This window comes from Macrobrachium rosenbergii, chromosome 5 (genome assembly GCF_040412425.1).
Source record: "Macrobrachium rosenbergii isolate ZJJX-2024 chromosome 5, ASM4041242v1, whole genome shotgun sequence".
Classification (NCBI taxonomy): Eukaryota; Metazoa; Arthropoda; class Malacostraca; order Decapoda; family Palaemonidae; genus Macrobrachium; species Macrobrachium rosenbergii.
The window spans coordinates 56,203,994-56,218,993 of NC_089745.1; the positions used below are offsets into that span (position 1 = coordinate 56,203,994).

The 15,000-nt window shown below is 39.7% G+C and overlaps 1 protein-coding gene across 1 annotated transcript in view; it reads right to left on the reverse strand.

The window, feature by feature from the left end:
* Unc-76 (fasciculation and elongation protein Unc-76) overlaps window positions 1-15,000 on the reverse strand; it is a 74,889-nt gene that overhangs the window by 44,039 nt on the left and 15,850 nt on the right. Inside the window, 2 exon segments of the mRNA XM_067104433.1 lie at window positions 10,060-10,655; window positions 10,657-13,048. Coding sequence (XP_066960534.1) covers window positions 10,060-10,655; window positions 10,657-12,720 — 2,660 coding nt within the window. The 5' untranslated portion in view covers window positions 12,721-13,048.

The window sequence follows — 15,000 nt, forward strand, 5'->3', positions numbered from 1 at the left end:
GATCTAAACTCTTTACTTGTGCCCCATATTATTTTTCATTCAATTTCTCATTTTTTTTAAGAATAGAAAGATTCTGAAATTCACCTTTTCAATATGATTAACAAGATTATTACACATCTGCAAAGTATTAAAAATATCTGCAGATGTGGTAGTATTTACGAGAGAGAGAGAGAGAGAGAGAGAGAGAGAGAGAGAGAGAGAGAGAGAGAGAGAGAGAGAGAGAGTGAGTTTGTGGTTTAAGAAATCTAGCCGACCACTGAAAAATATTTAGTTACAAGATCTTACACTACACAGTGTTCACTGTTGTTTTCGATGAAACCAGCCTTATCCTGGCACGGGCTCTTGCTCCTGATATGAAGTCGGTTTCTCGTTCAGTGAGATTCTTCTCGAGTATCTCGATTTATAACGAGAATGAAGATGACGATAACCAAAAAGGAAATTAATAAAAAATAAAACAAATAAATAAATAAATAAATAAAAACACATTTTAGAAATCTCGTAGCAGTTCAGAATATTCTTCGCATCACCTCCACTATAGCAAGGTTAAAATAAATATGAAATTAAAGGAAAAATCTAACCAGTTTTAGGCATTTTTTACACGTTAACAGATAGATAGATAGATAGACAGATAGATGGATAGATCGAAATCTTCAGCCCATGCGCTAAAACCAAAATAAACTATGTAAAAAAATTTGCAAGCAAAATCCATTCAATTGTTTTGCTTGTCAGAGTAACAATTTTATTTTTGTACAATTGGAGCTCTGAAGAAAATGTTCACTCGTCATGGTCATCTGAATCAAGTGTTTAATATTTTGGCTCCACAGCGTTTCAAATTTTGATGATCTACCTTTAAATTTGTCGTACATATTCCGGGTCAAAGTTCCCAGAAAAGAATAAAAGAATAAGCACATGAATAATAACTACTAGACTCCACAGGGAATAGAAAGTGAAGCAACATCCTGAAAGCACAATCTTTTATCCAATCACCAAGAGGGGAGCCAAGAGCGCCCATTTAATCCTTTGATCAAGGAACTAACCTCCACTTGTTATGTGCAACATGAAGGAAGCGAATTGAAGGGCCAAGGCCTTATCAATATCTTTGGGCGGGTAGGGTATCCTATACAGTGTATTTCATTCATTGCCATGTTGACAAGGCTTGCAATACGACCTTCCCATGTCATTCAGAAGAGAACTTAACGACCAGTACAACTGCCTAGACAAAGGAGGGTATTTATCTCCTGAATATGATAGCGACACGCTATGAAAAACAATCTCAGTCATTAACAGTATGTCATTCATGGCTCCTTTGAGAAACACGAGGGTTAGCTCATTAACAATATGTCATTCATAGTTCCTTGAGGGCATAAGAGTATTAGTGTATCATTTCACCGTATAAAGAATGCCACATAAAAAGAATACCATAAATATTCAGCCGGTCTGCCTTCGTCACTGACCAATAAAAGGTTACATTAGGTCATATTTTTATTATATTTATGGACCCTTGCTGGAATACGGCCGCTTAATATTTTAAAATAGCAACAACAACTAATTTTATATTTGGATCACCATTACAATTAACAATAATACAAAACGGTATCACAAAAATATATTTGCCGAAATTCTGTTGACTTTGGGAAACATTATTATGACAACTGTTACACCTGCCAAAATGAAACAGCAGAAAATCTGCGAATTTAGCCTTTGACCCTTAAATCAAGACTGTTCGCGAACTTAATTTTTTGGGATATTGATGTGTGTACGAGCACGTACTGAAAAAGAGAAAGAAAATAACGTTCCTGCCATTTCAGTGCACAAAGGAAATCACGAATATGGACGAGGATGCGAAAGACCCTGACATTTGACCAATTTCCCCTGGGACTTGAACAACTTAAGAAAGTTATCAAACGAAGGTTTTCAAAAACTCATCAAAATCCGTTCATTACTTTTCATTTAATCAAGTTAACAGATTGCAACGGTGACCTTTGATCAATTCGCAACGGTGACCTTTGATCAATTCACATTAGAGTTAAACTTCTAACGGTCACTTAAGGACTGTCTTCAACACGTTTCATTGTCAAAGTTTCACTGCCTCAGTGTTTCATTCCAGGGTTTTTTTTTATAAATTCAAAATGCAAACTTTCTCATTGTTCTTTAGTACTGCATGTGATCATTTCAACAGCTCTTACGTAATCCTGCTAACAGACAAACAGACCAGATGAACAAATAACATAACCTCCTCAGTGGAAGAAATAATACCAAACACTCATGCAATGTAGAAATGGGAATAGCCAAATGCAACCTTACTAAAACTGTATTAAGGCTGTCATTGCATGAACTAGCGCTGGCAGCAAGGGAGTACTGCATTAGGACGTTCCATAGATCGAATACCCATCCATCTCGTCTCCTTCAGGTGATGGTTTAATTACATTACCTTCTGCACGCCACATGCCATGACACCTGCCTCAACTTGCCCTCACCCCGACCCCCCTACGACCCCTTTGATGACCTTGCCAGCAACACGGCAAACAAAGAATCACTCGGCTATATCAGAATTGTTTCTCGGTTCTCTCAGTTGCACCTTGTGTGTGTGTGCGTGTGTGACTGGTCGTTTCGTTATAATACAACAGTCGGTTTCATCTCAGTATACTATGTTATCGTACAGTAGTAAAGCCTTGACATTCCAATGTGTCATTACAAGGGTGTACGGGATATTAATACCTAATTACTTTATGCCGATTCATACAACATGCAAACGGCGTGTCCTTCACAGGCATACACAAACAAACACACTCACGCAGAAACAAGTCTACATAACAGGAGCATCCTCGTGTAACTAGTGTTTAATCTGCATACTGGAAGTACTTGCTGTTCATTTCCATTTTAATTTACTTGTTTATGGTCTGAAGGTGCTGAACTGTATATATATATATATATATATATATATATATATATATATATATATATATATATATATATATATATATATATATATATATATATAAATTACTTCATACGGATAGGCTTCTATTTTTCAAAAATCTATCATTTCTATTTAAAAGGTTAAGTTAAATTTCCCTACAGTTACTATAGAACATCACACTTCACAGGTAATGCTGTTTACGACGAATTTACCTTACAGTAATACGTTCAGCAACGAGACGCCTTACTAAATTTGTACACAACTTCAATTTCATTTTGACCAAACACTTGCACGCTGGACTAAATTTAGGTATGGTGCGTGGACGTGTGAGCGCATTCACACCTGGGCAATGAAATATACAAGCTCACCAAAACTGTTTTCATGGAGTTGCACTGTCTTTACAACTCATGCCAAGAAAGTTCCCAGCTGCACCGTAAAACAGAGTAGAAGCCAGCAGACGTAATGTTAAAAATGCAAACATATTGCAGATGCACGCGAGACTAATAAAAATGCAAACATATTGCAGATGAACGCGAGACTAATAGAAATATCGAGTTGGACGCAGAACGTCTTCTATAGTTAAATAACTGGAACAAAATCATGTAAACGAATGCACAGATCTATAAAAAGAAAATTGAAGGACATAAAAGGATAAAAAGAAAAACAAAAGACGTCAGAGAAAATATAAAAATAAATCGCATCGAAAATACCTTGAGAAACCTTATTATTTTTACCTTGCCTTCTAAGGACACTGAATAATAGCCTACCACCCAATTACGCTTCAGCCTACCAGAAATTATGGCTATCTTCTCTGTGAGATTTAACAAGAAAAACCAGTATATGCGTATTTAAACCATACTTAATCATATTAAAATATCTGCATATAAAATGTGGACACATCGATATACGAGTATATATATATATATATATATATATATATATATATATATATATATATATATATATATATATATATCCACAATTGCTGGGACAAATTTCCCTTAATGCAGAATTCACTATACCTTAGGAATAACTTTCACCCAAGAGTGCATCTGACCCGAACCTGCGTCTTTTGGTTTGGATACAATGATACAGTCAATTCATCCATTCGGCTGTTGGGGCAGATGCACTTATCAATTATAATTCCCCTTGGGTGTAAGTTATTCCCAAGATATGGTGAATTCGATATTAGGTGTACATGTGGCTTAATACTTTTCAGTTTAAAATTTCACGTGTGTATAAGCGGTAATTCTCCATGATACACACACACATATATATATATATATATATATATATATATATATATATATATATATATATATATATATATATATATATGTGTGTGTGTGTGTGTGTGTGTGTGTGTTAATGCTGCCAATGATACAAAGATAGAGAGATAAAGAGAGACGGAAAGACACATGGATAAAAATACAGAAATACCCTGCACCGTATTTTGTGAGAAAATAACATAATGGCTTAAACCATGAACATTCATAAAAACTATAATTAGCGTCACTGGGAGGGCAGGTCACCTGAGACCGACCTACTGTACAAACCTCGAAAATAAAATAAATCCCTTAATAACAAAGGCAAAAATAATCTCGCTTCGAGCGAAGCGAGTTTTTCAGCAGGAAGCATTTTACGAGTAGTAAGTGGATACCAAGGCGACCTCTCTTCCTCTTAAGGACTAAGTGTGTCAAGTCTGTATAGAGTAGGACATATACATTCATATATACATGGGTGCATACATACATACACACACACATATGATAGAGCGAAGAACAAGCACGAACAGGAAAAAGACAATTACAACAAACTAGTCACCCTTTCAGCTATACAATAACTGAATTGCACAGAGGAACACTTAAGCGAAAATACATAAAACATCCAAGTTTACAGAAGGGCAAAGAGGAGAGGGAAAAAAATGGAAGAAGAAATGGGGATTAGAAAAAAGGCGTAGTAAGCGGAGACGTCGGACCACTTTCTCAAGGTGCACTATGGTTCAAATACAACCGTTCGTATGTGAGATAAAGTGTGGCGTAACATGAGAATCCGAGCCTCCGCTGTTGATGAGAGCAAGATGCTGAAAAGAACAATACGCACCTCCTTTGGTTTTCTCTGCCTTGGGCAGACAAGAAGATTAATTAGAATGATAAAACTCCAGACATGGCGACTAATGAAGAAAATGTGTGAACAAGAACAAACTCAGACACTAACATCTGCGCACAAACAAACTTACACACACATATATATATACCCACCAAATTTAACTCGCGCTAAAAACAGTCGGTTATCTACTATAATTACAAGCTGGGTTGCTATTAGTCTTAATAACCCTACTGAAAAAACCAGAACCCGCAATCTGATCCTTTTACAGCGTATCCTCCGGAATTATTCAAACCTCATTTTTTTTACTTTAATATTTTTATCCTTAATAACGTCATATCGCTCCACGACAGATGTAACTCGCAGAGTGTGCACAATGGCCACACCACATAATGCCCAAGAGATGTGTTCAAAGCCCTTCGCATCTTCTGATTCATGCTACTCCGTCGTTCCATTCCGCGTTGCGTTCTGCAGATGTCGCCACAGAGGGAGACGAGATTTACCCAGCTGCTCATATGCAAAAAACATGGGGGCGACTTTTCTTTGTCTTACTCACTCTACTCTGTTTTTTGCATGTGCGTCTAATCCATAATATTCAATCGGCTTCGAGTCAGCCTTGACAAAGGATCTTTCTTCAACTTAACAAGGAGGTCATCTCAACGGGCATCGCGCTGAGGCCTTTCGACTCTGCTTTCCTTGAAGCTAGGTCAAAGGGCATGGGCATAACCCTAGCCACATGGTTATGGAGGTTTGCTATAAGTTCGAGGTTTTCTAGTAAGTGCGGTAAAATACTTTAAGCCTATTCATGATCTTAAAATATTTTTCCACATACCACAAAATATAATGCTTTTGCATCCAACCATCGATTAGAGATTTCATTTATTAATAACGTCACCGAAGCTTTCACTCACTCACGCAACACTCCCGCCCCAGCCACACACACACATACACACACACTAAACACACACACGCCACACACACACACACACACACACACACACACATATATATATATATATATATATTTAATGCATAAATGATGAGGATTTCATTTCTAAAAAGAACGGGAACATTTTCCGTGGTTAACAAGAGACCTCCTTAAAATAAAATTTGCTCTAAAATCTTCAGAGCAGACAGCTTTTCAAAAAATTAACATAAAGCTACATAAAAATCGATGGCATTCTTCAAAAAAAAAAAAAAAAAAAAAAAACCGAGAGCAGCACGGGTGTTTGTTTACTGCAAACTACCCAACATAACAGGAAGGGATTTCCTCAAAAATGGGTCCCCTTCATAAGTAGGATAAGCTCTCCTAGCTTACGCCAAAACAGGATCTTGAGCATAAAGGGCTGGTTTTAAATTTCATTCTGTTTTTGTTGTGGTATTTCGCTGTTATTTGAGAATTAAGTGACAAAACATCGATTTAATTTGAACTGTATGTTGTTTTATATACGTATAACGTTTGAGGCGAGCCATGCATACTGTTCTGTTTATATAAATGCCAAGGCTTTCAATTCCATTTCAAAATCATTTCGAATTTTTATTATCTTCTGCAGAAAAGTAAACACCCGCCCAAACTCCATCACACTTGAACAAATGGAAAAAACTACACAGTCAGACTTCTCACGAGCCTATTTGGATCCATCCTCATACTTAAAAATTCATCACTGGAATCCTGGCATCCAGTTCGGAATGAGGTGAAGGTGTGAATCACCCGGCCTGGTTCTAATGTTTCATCCGCGGCAGGATAATGCAGGACCCCCTATTCGGATGTGGCTTCGATGAAGCCAGACGCAACTTGGTAATGGACCGACAAGCGATGTAAAATTTTAGTTGATCAAACATAAGGTTTCAGCGGCCTATGATGACGTCTGAGACAAATAAATACGGACCATAAGTCACAACGAGATCACACAAAAAAATGGCATACAGTCAACAGTGATGAGATGGTTGCATCAATTGCAAGCTTGGTTGACGACAGTGTTGGGATGAAATCTTAGTTTGGTTTCAGTATATTAATAGAATCAGTCGATGATCTCAAAAACAAAACGTTAGTTAACATACCCCGAAATACCAGAAATGCGTGAAAAGTTATGTTTAAATACTATATCATTTTACATATGATATATCAACGACAACTATTATAACCATTATGATATAACGTGAGGGGGTACTGAAAAAAAGTTAAAATTTTTTTTAGCTTTATACATCTACGGCTCTGAAACGTTTCCTTGAAGTTTATCGTAGTGTTATTGGATACAGAAAAAGATCTCTGCTAAGGCAACACAGCTTAAAATGAGACTAAGAATCTTATCCATAGAAAGATCAGAGTCATTTATAAATATCTAGAATAACTACGTCTTAAAACCTACAGTTTCAAGATGAAAAGGAGTTAACATTCACCAAGGCAACAGCAGCAATATAAATAAATACACAAACACTTTTAAACAAAGATACAAAATTTGAGTCGAGAGAAATTCATAATAATTGACTCCCAAGCTACCAGCCTCACTTAACAGGGAAGGTTGGTGCGACCCCTCCCACAGCCCCCAGCCCCTCCCCCACCCAGGACCAGTGTCCTTCCCACTTGGTCCGTATCAGACTACATCCTCCCAAAAGTTCCAACGACGCCAATTATAAGGATTATCGTTATGTGGCATACCCTTCATTATCCCACGCTCCATTTTTTTCAGCCTCCCAGGCATCTCGACAGTTTTTCGGCAGGACAAATTGACTGGTCAATTTTTTTCTTCTCTACACGAAATAATCTTCCTTAGATTATCGGATAGCCATTTCGTGTAATAAAACTCCCCCCTCTCTCTCTCTCTCTCTCTCTCTCTCATACAAACATCAAACACCACAAAGAAATCCCTGATAATCATCTTTAAAAATAAAGTCTCTCTCTCTCTCTCTCTCTCTCTCCTTATTAATTATGAAAATAAATCGGAATAAATCACCAACTATAGAAGAAATCTCACTTACTACTTATGTCTTTGTGGAACTGAGCTTCGTTTAGAGAGCTTTATGAAGCATCTTTCACATTAAGGAATTTATGCCCAAGTTTCTCGTCCAAACCAGCTTCCACTTTAACCATCCAACAAGAAATCGTGTATTTTGTGAAGATTCAAGGAAGAAAATTAACGTGGAGAGAGAGAGAGAGAGAGAGAGAGAGAGAGAGAGAGAATGGGACTGAGTCACGATGTGTACTGAAGACAGTTACAGTACACATTGTAGCTCAGCGACATACGAAATTCTCAGAGCTACGGAATGACCACCGACTAAGTACTTTACTGTACACTTCTACATTTTATTGCATCACCATCCTTCATTAGCGTCTAAATACCTTTACCGTGACACTAAAAACTGCCCCGAGAGAACAACAATAGGTACCCCCTTAACAGCCTCTGAAAAGAACAGCTTCACTCGAGACACAAGGAATCTTATTACAGCAGTCATATGTTCTATAACAATCACTCCCGTTCCTCGGTTGACGAGGGACACCGACGTTTTAAAAACATCGGGAACATCCGCCGCCTCGGGGTTCTAAGGTAATTTGACTCGCAGGTATCTCCATTATACGGGTCCAAGGCTATTAGCTAAACGAGAAGTCCCTTTCTACTGTATCCGCGGCGGACGCAGATACAGGTGCTGCTACCGAGGGAAGGCTCCAGGATTTTAATTTCTTTCTGAGAAATAAAACATCATTTTCGGGTACTGTAATTCAGTTGTAAACATGCCCTATCAAAAGGGGAATGTTTCATCAAAAAATATGTGACTCGATCAAGACAAATGATTCTGTAAAATTCTATACATAACGAGAGGCCTCCCAAAGTCATAACTTTGATAAGTTTTTTATTTTCATTATTTTTTGAGTAACTGTTATTTTTGCTGTTGAATATTCATAAAACCAAACTGTTAGAGAGATGGAAATCTGATTTAAGTGTGCTAGACATCAACCTACTCAATGTATAATGACACGTCGGGTGGATGCTTTGAGCCCACATTCGTAACGCCAGTGGTTTGCGCCTGAAACAGCACCACCAGTCGACCCAGACATGAATGGATACCAGCGGTAGCAGGGAATCCAGAAAAGGGTGAGGGGCTGACACCCTCATCCGTACACATTTTCTGAAAACCTGAATGCTCTACCCTTTGTGCTCCGTCGACTCCAAAGGAGAACAGACTTAGGAATAAATACAACTAAATTCAGTTGAAATACATGTCATATATACTGTCAGGGCCGGTGGAGGCGAGCAGTTACATAGGAGGCACATTGGAACATCCGTTATCTCTCATGGTCTTACTGTGTTGCCCGTTCCGAAACTGTCAGAGAATTCAGAGTCAAAGTTCGGCAGAGAAGAAAAATGAAAATAACCAGAGTAATAACAAACCAACTCCACTCTGAGTGATGAGTTATAAAAACATTTAATGATAAAATGACTTCTTCTGCAGGGTTCTTCTTGGAAATCAAATAACTATTCATTAATCATAATTTCTGTTTACTTTATACCAAACCGCAGAAATTTATGAACATAAATATTCTGAGAGAGAGAGAGAGAGAGAGAGAGAGAGAGAGAGAGAGAGAGAGAGAGAGAGAGAGAGAGAGAGAGAACCATAAGAACAACAACATCATTGAAGAAGCCATATGCGAAAACGTTACAACGGTAATCCGAGACCGTCCCCAACTACTTCTCTGGAGCTATGAATCTTAGAACCTATTGTTATTGTTATTATTAAGTTACAAGACAATAGGCCATAAATCTTGCCACAAGGGCTAAACATAACAATAGAGAATAGGTGAGGAGATAAAGGGACAACTTAGATGGTCCCATTAATGAAGAAAAATTGGTCCCATTAATGAAGAAAAAAAATATTGTTGTTTATAATCTCTGGGATTGACAGAACACTTTTTATCAACAGTGAAATTTTTATGAAAGAAACAGATCAAGTATACTGTGATAAGAGAATAATAACAAAGTTTAGGAAAACGATGTTAAAGGAATTTATGATAATTATAAATATTACATGGTAATTACCTTGCGTGGTCCGCATCTAGGAGTTCCTGTACTTCCTGCGGTAGTTGGTGTAGCTGCTGGTTCTCTTCGCCTTCGTGACAGGAGCACAGACACAAGTCATCATCCAAGTCTTTGGTCGCTGCGTCAACAGCCTCATTTGCATCGGAACTTTCCGATTCCTCATTTCTCTCTACATTTACACATTCTGTCTCGTTATTGGCTGTACAATACTTTTCGTCCAATATCACGGTTTCTGCACCATCACTACTGCAACTACTATCACTGGTATTGGCTGCTACTACTTCCTGACTAGCACTGCACGATTCCGCAGCGGTTTTAACTTTATTTTTATTACATTTACAAGTACATAATATATTCTTTTTAATCCAGTCTTCGTTCAGAGTGAAATTCACGTGAGGTTCGGGTGGCGTAGGCAGTGCCGCCTCCTCCTCCTCGTCCTCCACTTCCTCTCCGACATTTCCTTTCGTAACAGATTCCTTTCCTCCGTCGTTCTTTACGATGCTCCTGTCAGGTGTGTCAACCAGCCCACCTGCCAGCGATGAATTAGGATTCCCTTGATCGATACGAGAAGCCACGTCGCAGGTGTTTCCCCGCGAGGAAGGCACTCCGGGGTGGCCCTCCCGAGGAGACGGACTGCATCGCCTCCAAAGACGTCGAAATGCTGTAGTATCCGCTGTCACTGTCATTTGGCAAGGAGGCGTGGAGTGGAACTTTGTCGGTCAGAATGACAGCGGGAGAAGAAGTGGTCATTATGTTATTCCGGCTGGCGCTCCTAATATTAGACGGATCGACCCTGGTGTATTGTTCTAACTTACTTTGTGTGGCACTGTAGACATCTGTCAGGAAGTTCTTCCCTTTGCTAACAAACTGACTGAGTCTAAGCCTCATGCTGCGCGATCTGGTTAAGGGCGCCGTGTCCTCTTCTCCATTTCTTTCCCCTTCTTTCATCTCATGACAGGCCAGGTCAAGGACCTTACTGTCAGTATCCACTTCAGTTGATTGTGGCGCGGATGCTGGTGGCACTGATGAGGTTTGCAAGGTGTGATTCTGAGGAGTAGGATGCTGCTGTGGGTGGAACGTCTCGCACTCCTTTGCCTGCCCTTCCCCTCCTTCTCCTCCTTCACTTCCACCTCCAGTCACATCCCCATCACCACCACATCCTCCTCCTCCAGATAAATCGCCAGCACTGTCGCTCTTAGAAGTATTTCTAATGATCAAGGTGCTGTTACTGTAACTCACGAGACGAGTTTGTACTTTAATCTTATAAAAGTCATCATCCTCACACTTCTCCGTCTCGCACACGTCCTTGTCATCGTCCACGACGTCTTTTGTATCCCGTCTAATTTCGCATGGGACACGCTGTCTAACCTTCATCATAACGTCTGCTTTCGAAAGCTCAACGGGAGATGAATCAATGCCTCTGGGATTAGATTCTCTTCTCGTAATTTTAGGGAGACTTTCCGGCGATCTCGGTAACTCCTTTGTAGCCCCATTTAGCACCTTATCTTTATCTTTGCAAGAGGTAGGAAGAGAAGTACTCTGAAAGGAATGTGCATTTTGTGATACCTGTTTTGACGTGAAGGAACTGTCGGTAACCGCGGCCCCTTCGAGGGAGGGAGAAGGCATGACACTATGACCTAACTTCCCGTTAGCTGCGGTTTCTAATCTTCCTTTTCTCCCTCTTATGCCATTGCTATCTCCGACAAGCGGTGCCCCGTGGTTGGGTTCTGGGGGTATGTCTCTGCCCTGTACCTCCCCAGGGAAAGCAACCGCCAACTTTTTATCGGCATCATCACCCACCAGTGTCTCCTCCAAGTCCTTATCGGGCGATTCTGGAACGTTATCCTTTTCCAGTTTCTCCCTGGAACCGTCCTTGTCCTCTTCAGTATGAGGTAATCTCTCGTGGGTTATTTTCCTTCCCCTCAGGGTCCCCTGTGGAGAAATTACTTTTCTTCTGTTATCTCCCTTCTTGATGGGACTTGAGTCTCTCTTTCTGTTTTGTGCACTCTTCGCAGGGGCATCTCCTGTGGCAGGTCTGCGATCCTTCTGATGCTTATCAGCAGCGACATTTTTCTCTTGCGGACTCTTTCGGCCGGTCTTGGCCGGGCTGCGGTCACGTATTCGGTTACCAGGCCCGTGTTCGGATCTCGTGACACCTTTGTTGCAATCCGGTCGAGACAGTCTCTCAAAGACATCCGCCCTTTTGATGTTTTCACCAGCACTCGCGATGCTCTTCTTCTCAGTAGTGCTTAAGGTCTTACCAGTCACCGAATCTCGCTTTTTGTTTGCGGTCTTACCGGAGCCTGTGCCGTTCTGAGCCTGGTCACGAATTCGGCTCAATTTATTATCACCAGACTGCTCCTTCTCGCTCATGGAACTGCTCATTCGCATCGACGATCTGGACGGGGTCTGGCGTTGCACTGACTTGAGCGATTTCTCCAACTCACTCTTTTTTCGAGTGCGAGACTTCGTTGCATTGTCCTGCCCATACTGACCCTTCTCAAGGTCGAGTGTGAGAGATTTGGACATGAGGGACTTATCGGCCCTGCGGGCGGAGGTCAAGGCTGACTTAGCTGAGGAATTGGGAGTATCAGGGGTGAAGCGCTTGAGGAGGAGCTCTTGGTTGCGTTTCTCATTGTGATGTTTGGAATGCAAAGCCATGGTGGGACCCGCCCCGGAGAAACACGAGGTCGAAGAGCGGTTATCACGTTGGCTGCCCATCTCGCCTTGCCAACCTGCTCCTTTAGTCCTCCCCCCTCCTTCCCCTCCTCCTCCTCCTCCTCTTCTTTTCTCCCGCAACTCCTACTCACATCCACCTACGCTTTTAATTACACTTGCAAAATACATTAAGGCGATCAGAACAATAGAAAGACAATTGCTTCACTGATTACTAATGCGTGTTACTTTTTAGTCCGCAGCATCTCCGGGGCGTTTTGTATTTCACTTTTACGTTTCTTTCTTTGCACTTATAACTTAATCACCTCATTACCTATAAAGAAAACAAATCGACCTCAATATACCGCCATAAGATTCACATCGTATCAACTGGCACATCTTTTCAGTTCAGAAAAAATACAACTGATTACAATTCAGTTCTTATATGGTTATATTCACGAGAATAAGGATAAAAAGTTTCACTATACAGGTAGGGACGGTTATGGCAACAGTAAATGCAGGAGGAGAGTTGAAAGGCTTTATTCCGGGATTTTGAAAAAAAAAAAAATACTGAACGCTGTCTATTTATGTGTTCTACAGTACCTATCTAATCCTTTGCATAGAGTAACCGAAGTTATGGAGACTAAATCGAGTTACACGTGCAATAAATGGCTAAGAGCAGGGAGAGAGAAAGTCCTTTTCATGGAATAAACAATGAGAAAAACTAGGACCTAAATTGCTACATGGGATTAAGAATTTAATGAAAATCGCCATCTCATTATTATTATTATTATTATTATTATTATTATTATTATTATTATTATTATTATTATTATTATTATTATTATTATTGTTATGATTATTATAACAATAATAATAAATAGCTAACCATTTATTGAAGAAATAATAATTTTCTTTAAATAACATCATCAAATAAGCCATGGAGCGTGTGGCAAGACTTTCCCCCCAATGAAATAGCACACAAATGGAAGCATATAACCGCAGAAGCCAACTAAAAATACCAAAGCTTGTTTACGGAAAAGGTTTATCGGCGCGTCCAGCTAACAAACGATGATAAACAAGATAGAAGAGTTGGCAGCCAGGTCCCAGGGCAGGGCAACGGCAGACGTAGAGTTGAGGGAGCCAAGGTGAGTAGGCCACTGATGAGGATGTCCTATATCGGGTAGGCGGACTCCTGAGCATCCTGAGGGATGACTGGCTCTCTCTCGCTCTCTCTCTCTCTCTCTCTCTCTCTCTCTCTCTCTCTCTCTCTCAACACACACACACAATATATATATATATATATATATATATATATATATATATATATATATATATATATATATATATATATATATATATATATATACTGTATATATATAAAAGAATTTTTATCATCAATCTTATATTTTATATACACAAATTTTAAGCTACAAATGCCGTTTGATATCCAATTCGCTCTATCTACTCCGGGTATATCATCAAAGTGGAATTACAGCTGTAAATGATTCAGTACGTATCAAGAGAAAAAAAAACTTCATAGCCTATATGCAATCACATACAAATATTCAACTTTGCAGTTGCAAGAGAGTTAATTACAAATCTATTTGGCATATGTCTAACCCAAAAGGCTTATATTCACTTTGAATTAATTTACTAGGTCATAAGCACGAGAGAATTGACACAATACTCGTGAATAATCAGATCTACAATTTGTTTGAACAACAGAGTTTACTGGTTCAAACATTATGAAAACGTACGGGGGGAGAGAGAGAGAGAGAGAGAGAGAGAGAGAGAGAGAGAGAGAGAGAGAGAGAGAGAGAGAGTCAAGCAAAATACATAAAGCACGAATTTTGAGACTTCCCAACCACGCATTTCCTGCATGACGTCATCGGGTAACTCTGGACGAATCTTGGTTTACATCTACCCCCCGGTGCATGACTGCGGCAATTCGAACGAGGCCCTCTGGTCGAAAATCCGATCCTGGGACCCAGAGAGAACACACCAAGAACAAACGCATTAGAGCTCCTTTTACACTCAAAAGGTTGTGTGTGTTTGCGAGAGAGAGAGAGAGAGAGAGAATTTTCCTACTCGTAAGCCAGACATGTGTAACACAGGATACGTTATCCATTTCCAAGAGCAGAGTTGAAGGATAAAAATAAAGACTGACGAAAGTTCGATGACTCTGAGTCGTTTCCAAGAAAATTACTTCACGTCTTCAACAAAAGAGAAATTTAATTATGCCAACAGGTATTTATGAGGCTGTAAGACTTCAGTTAGAACAAA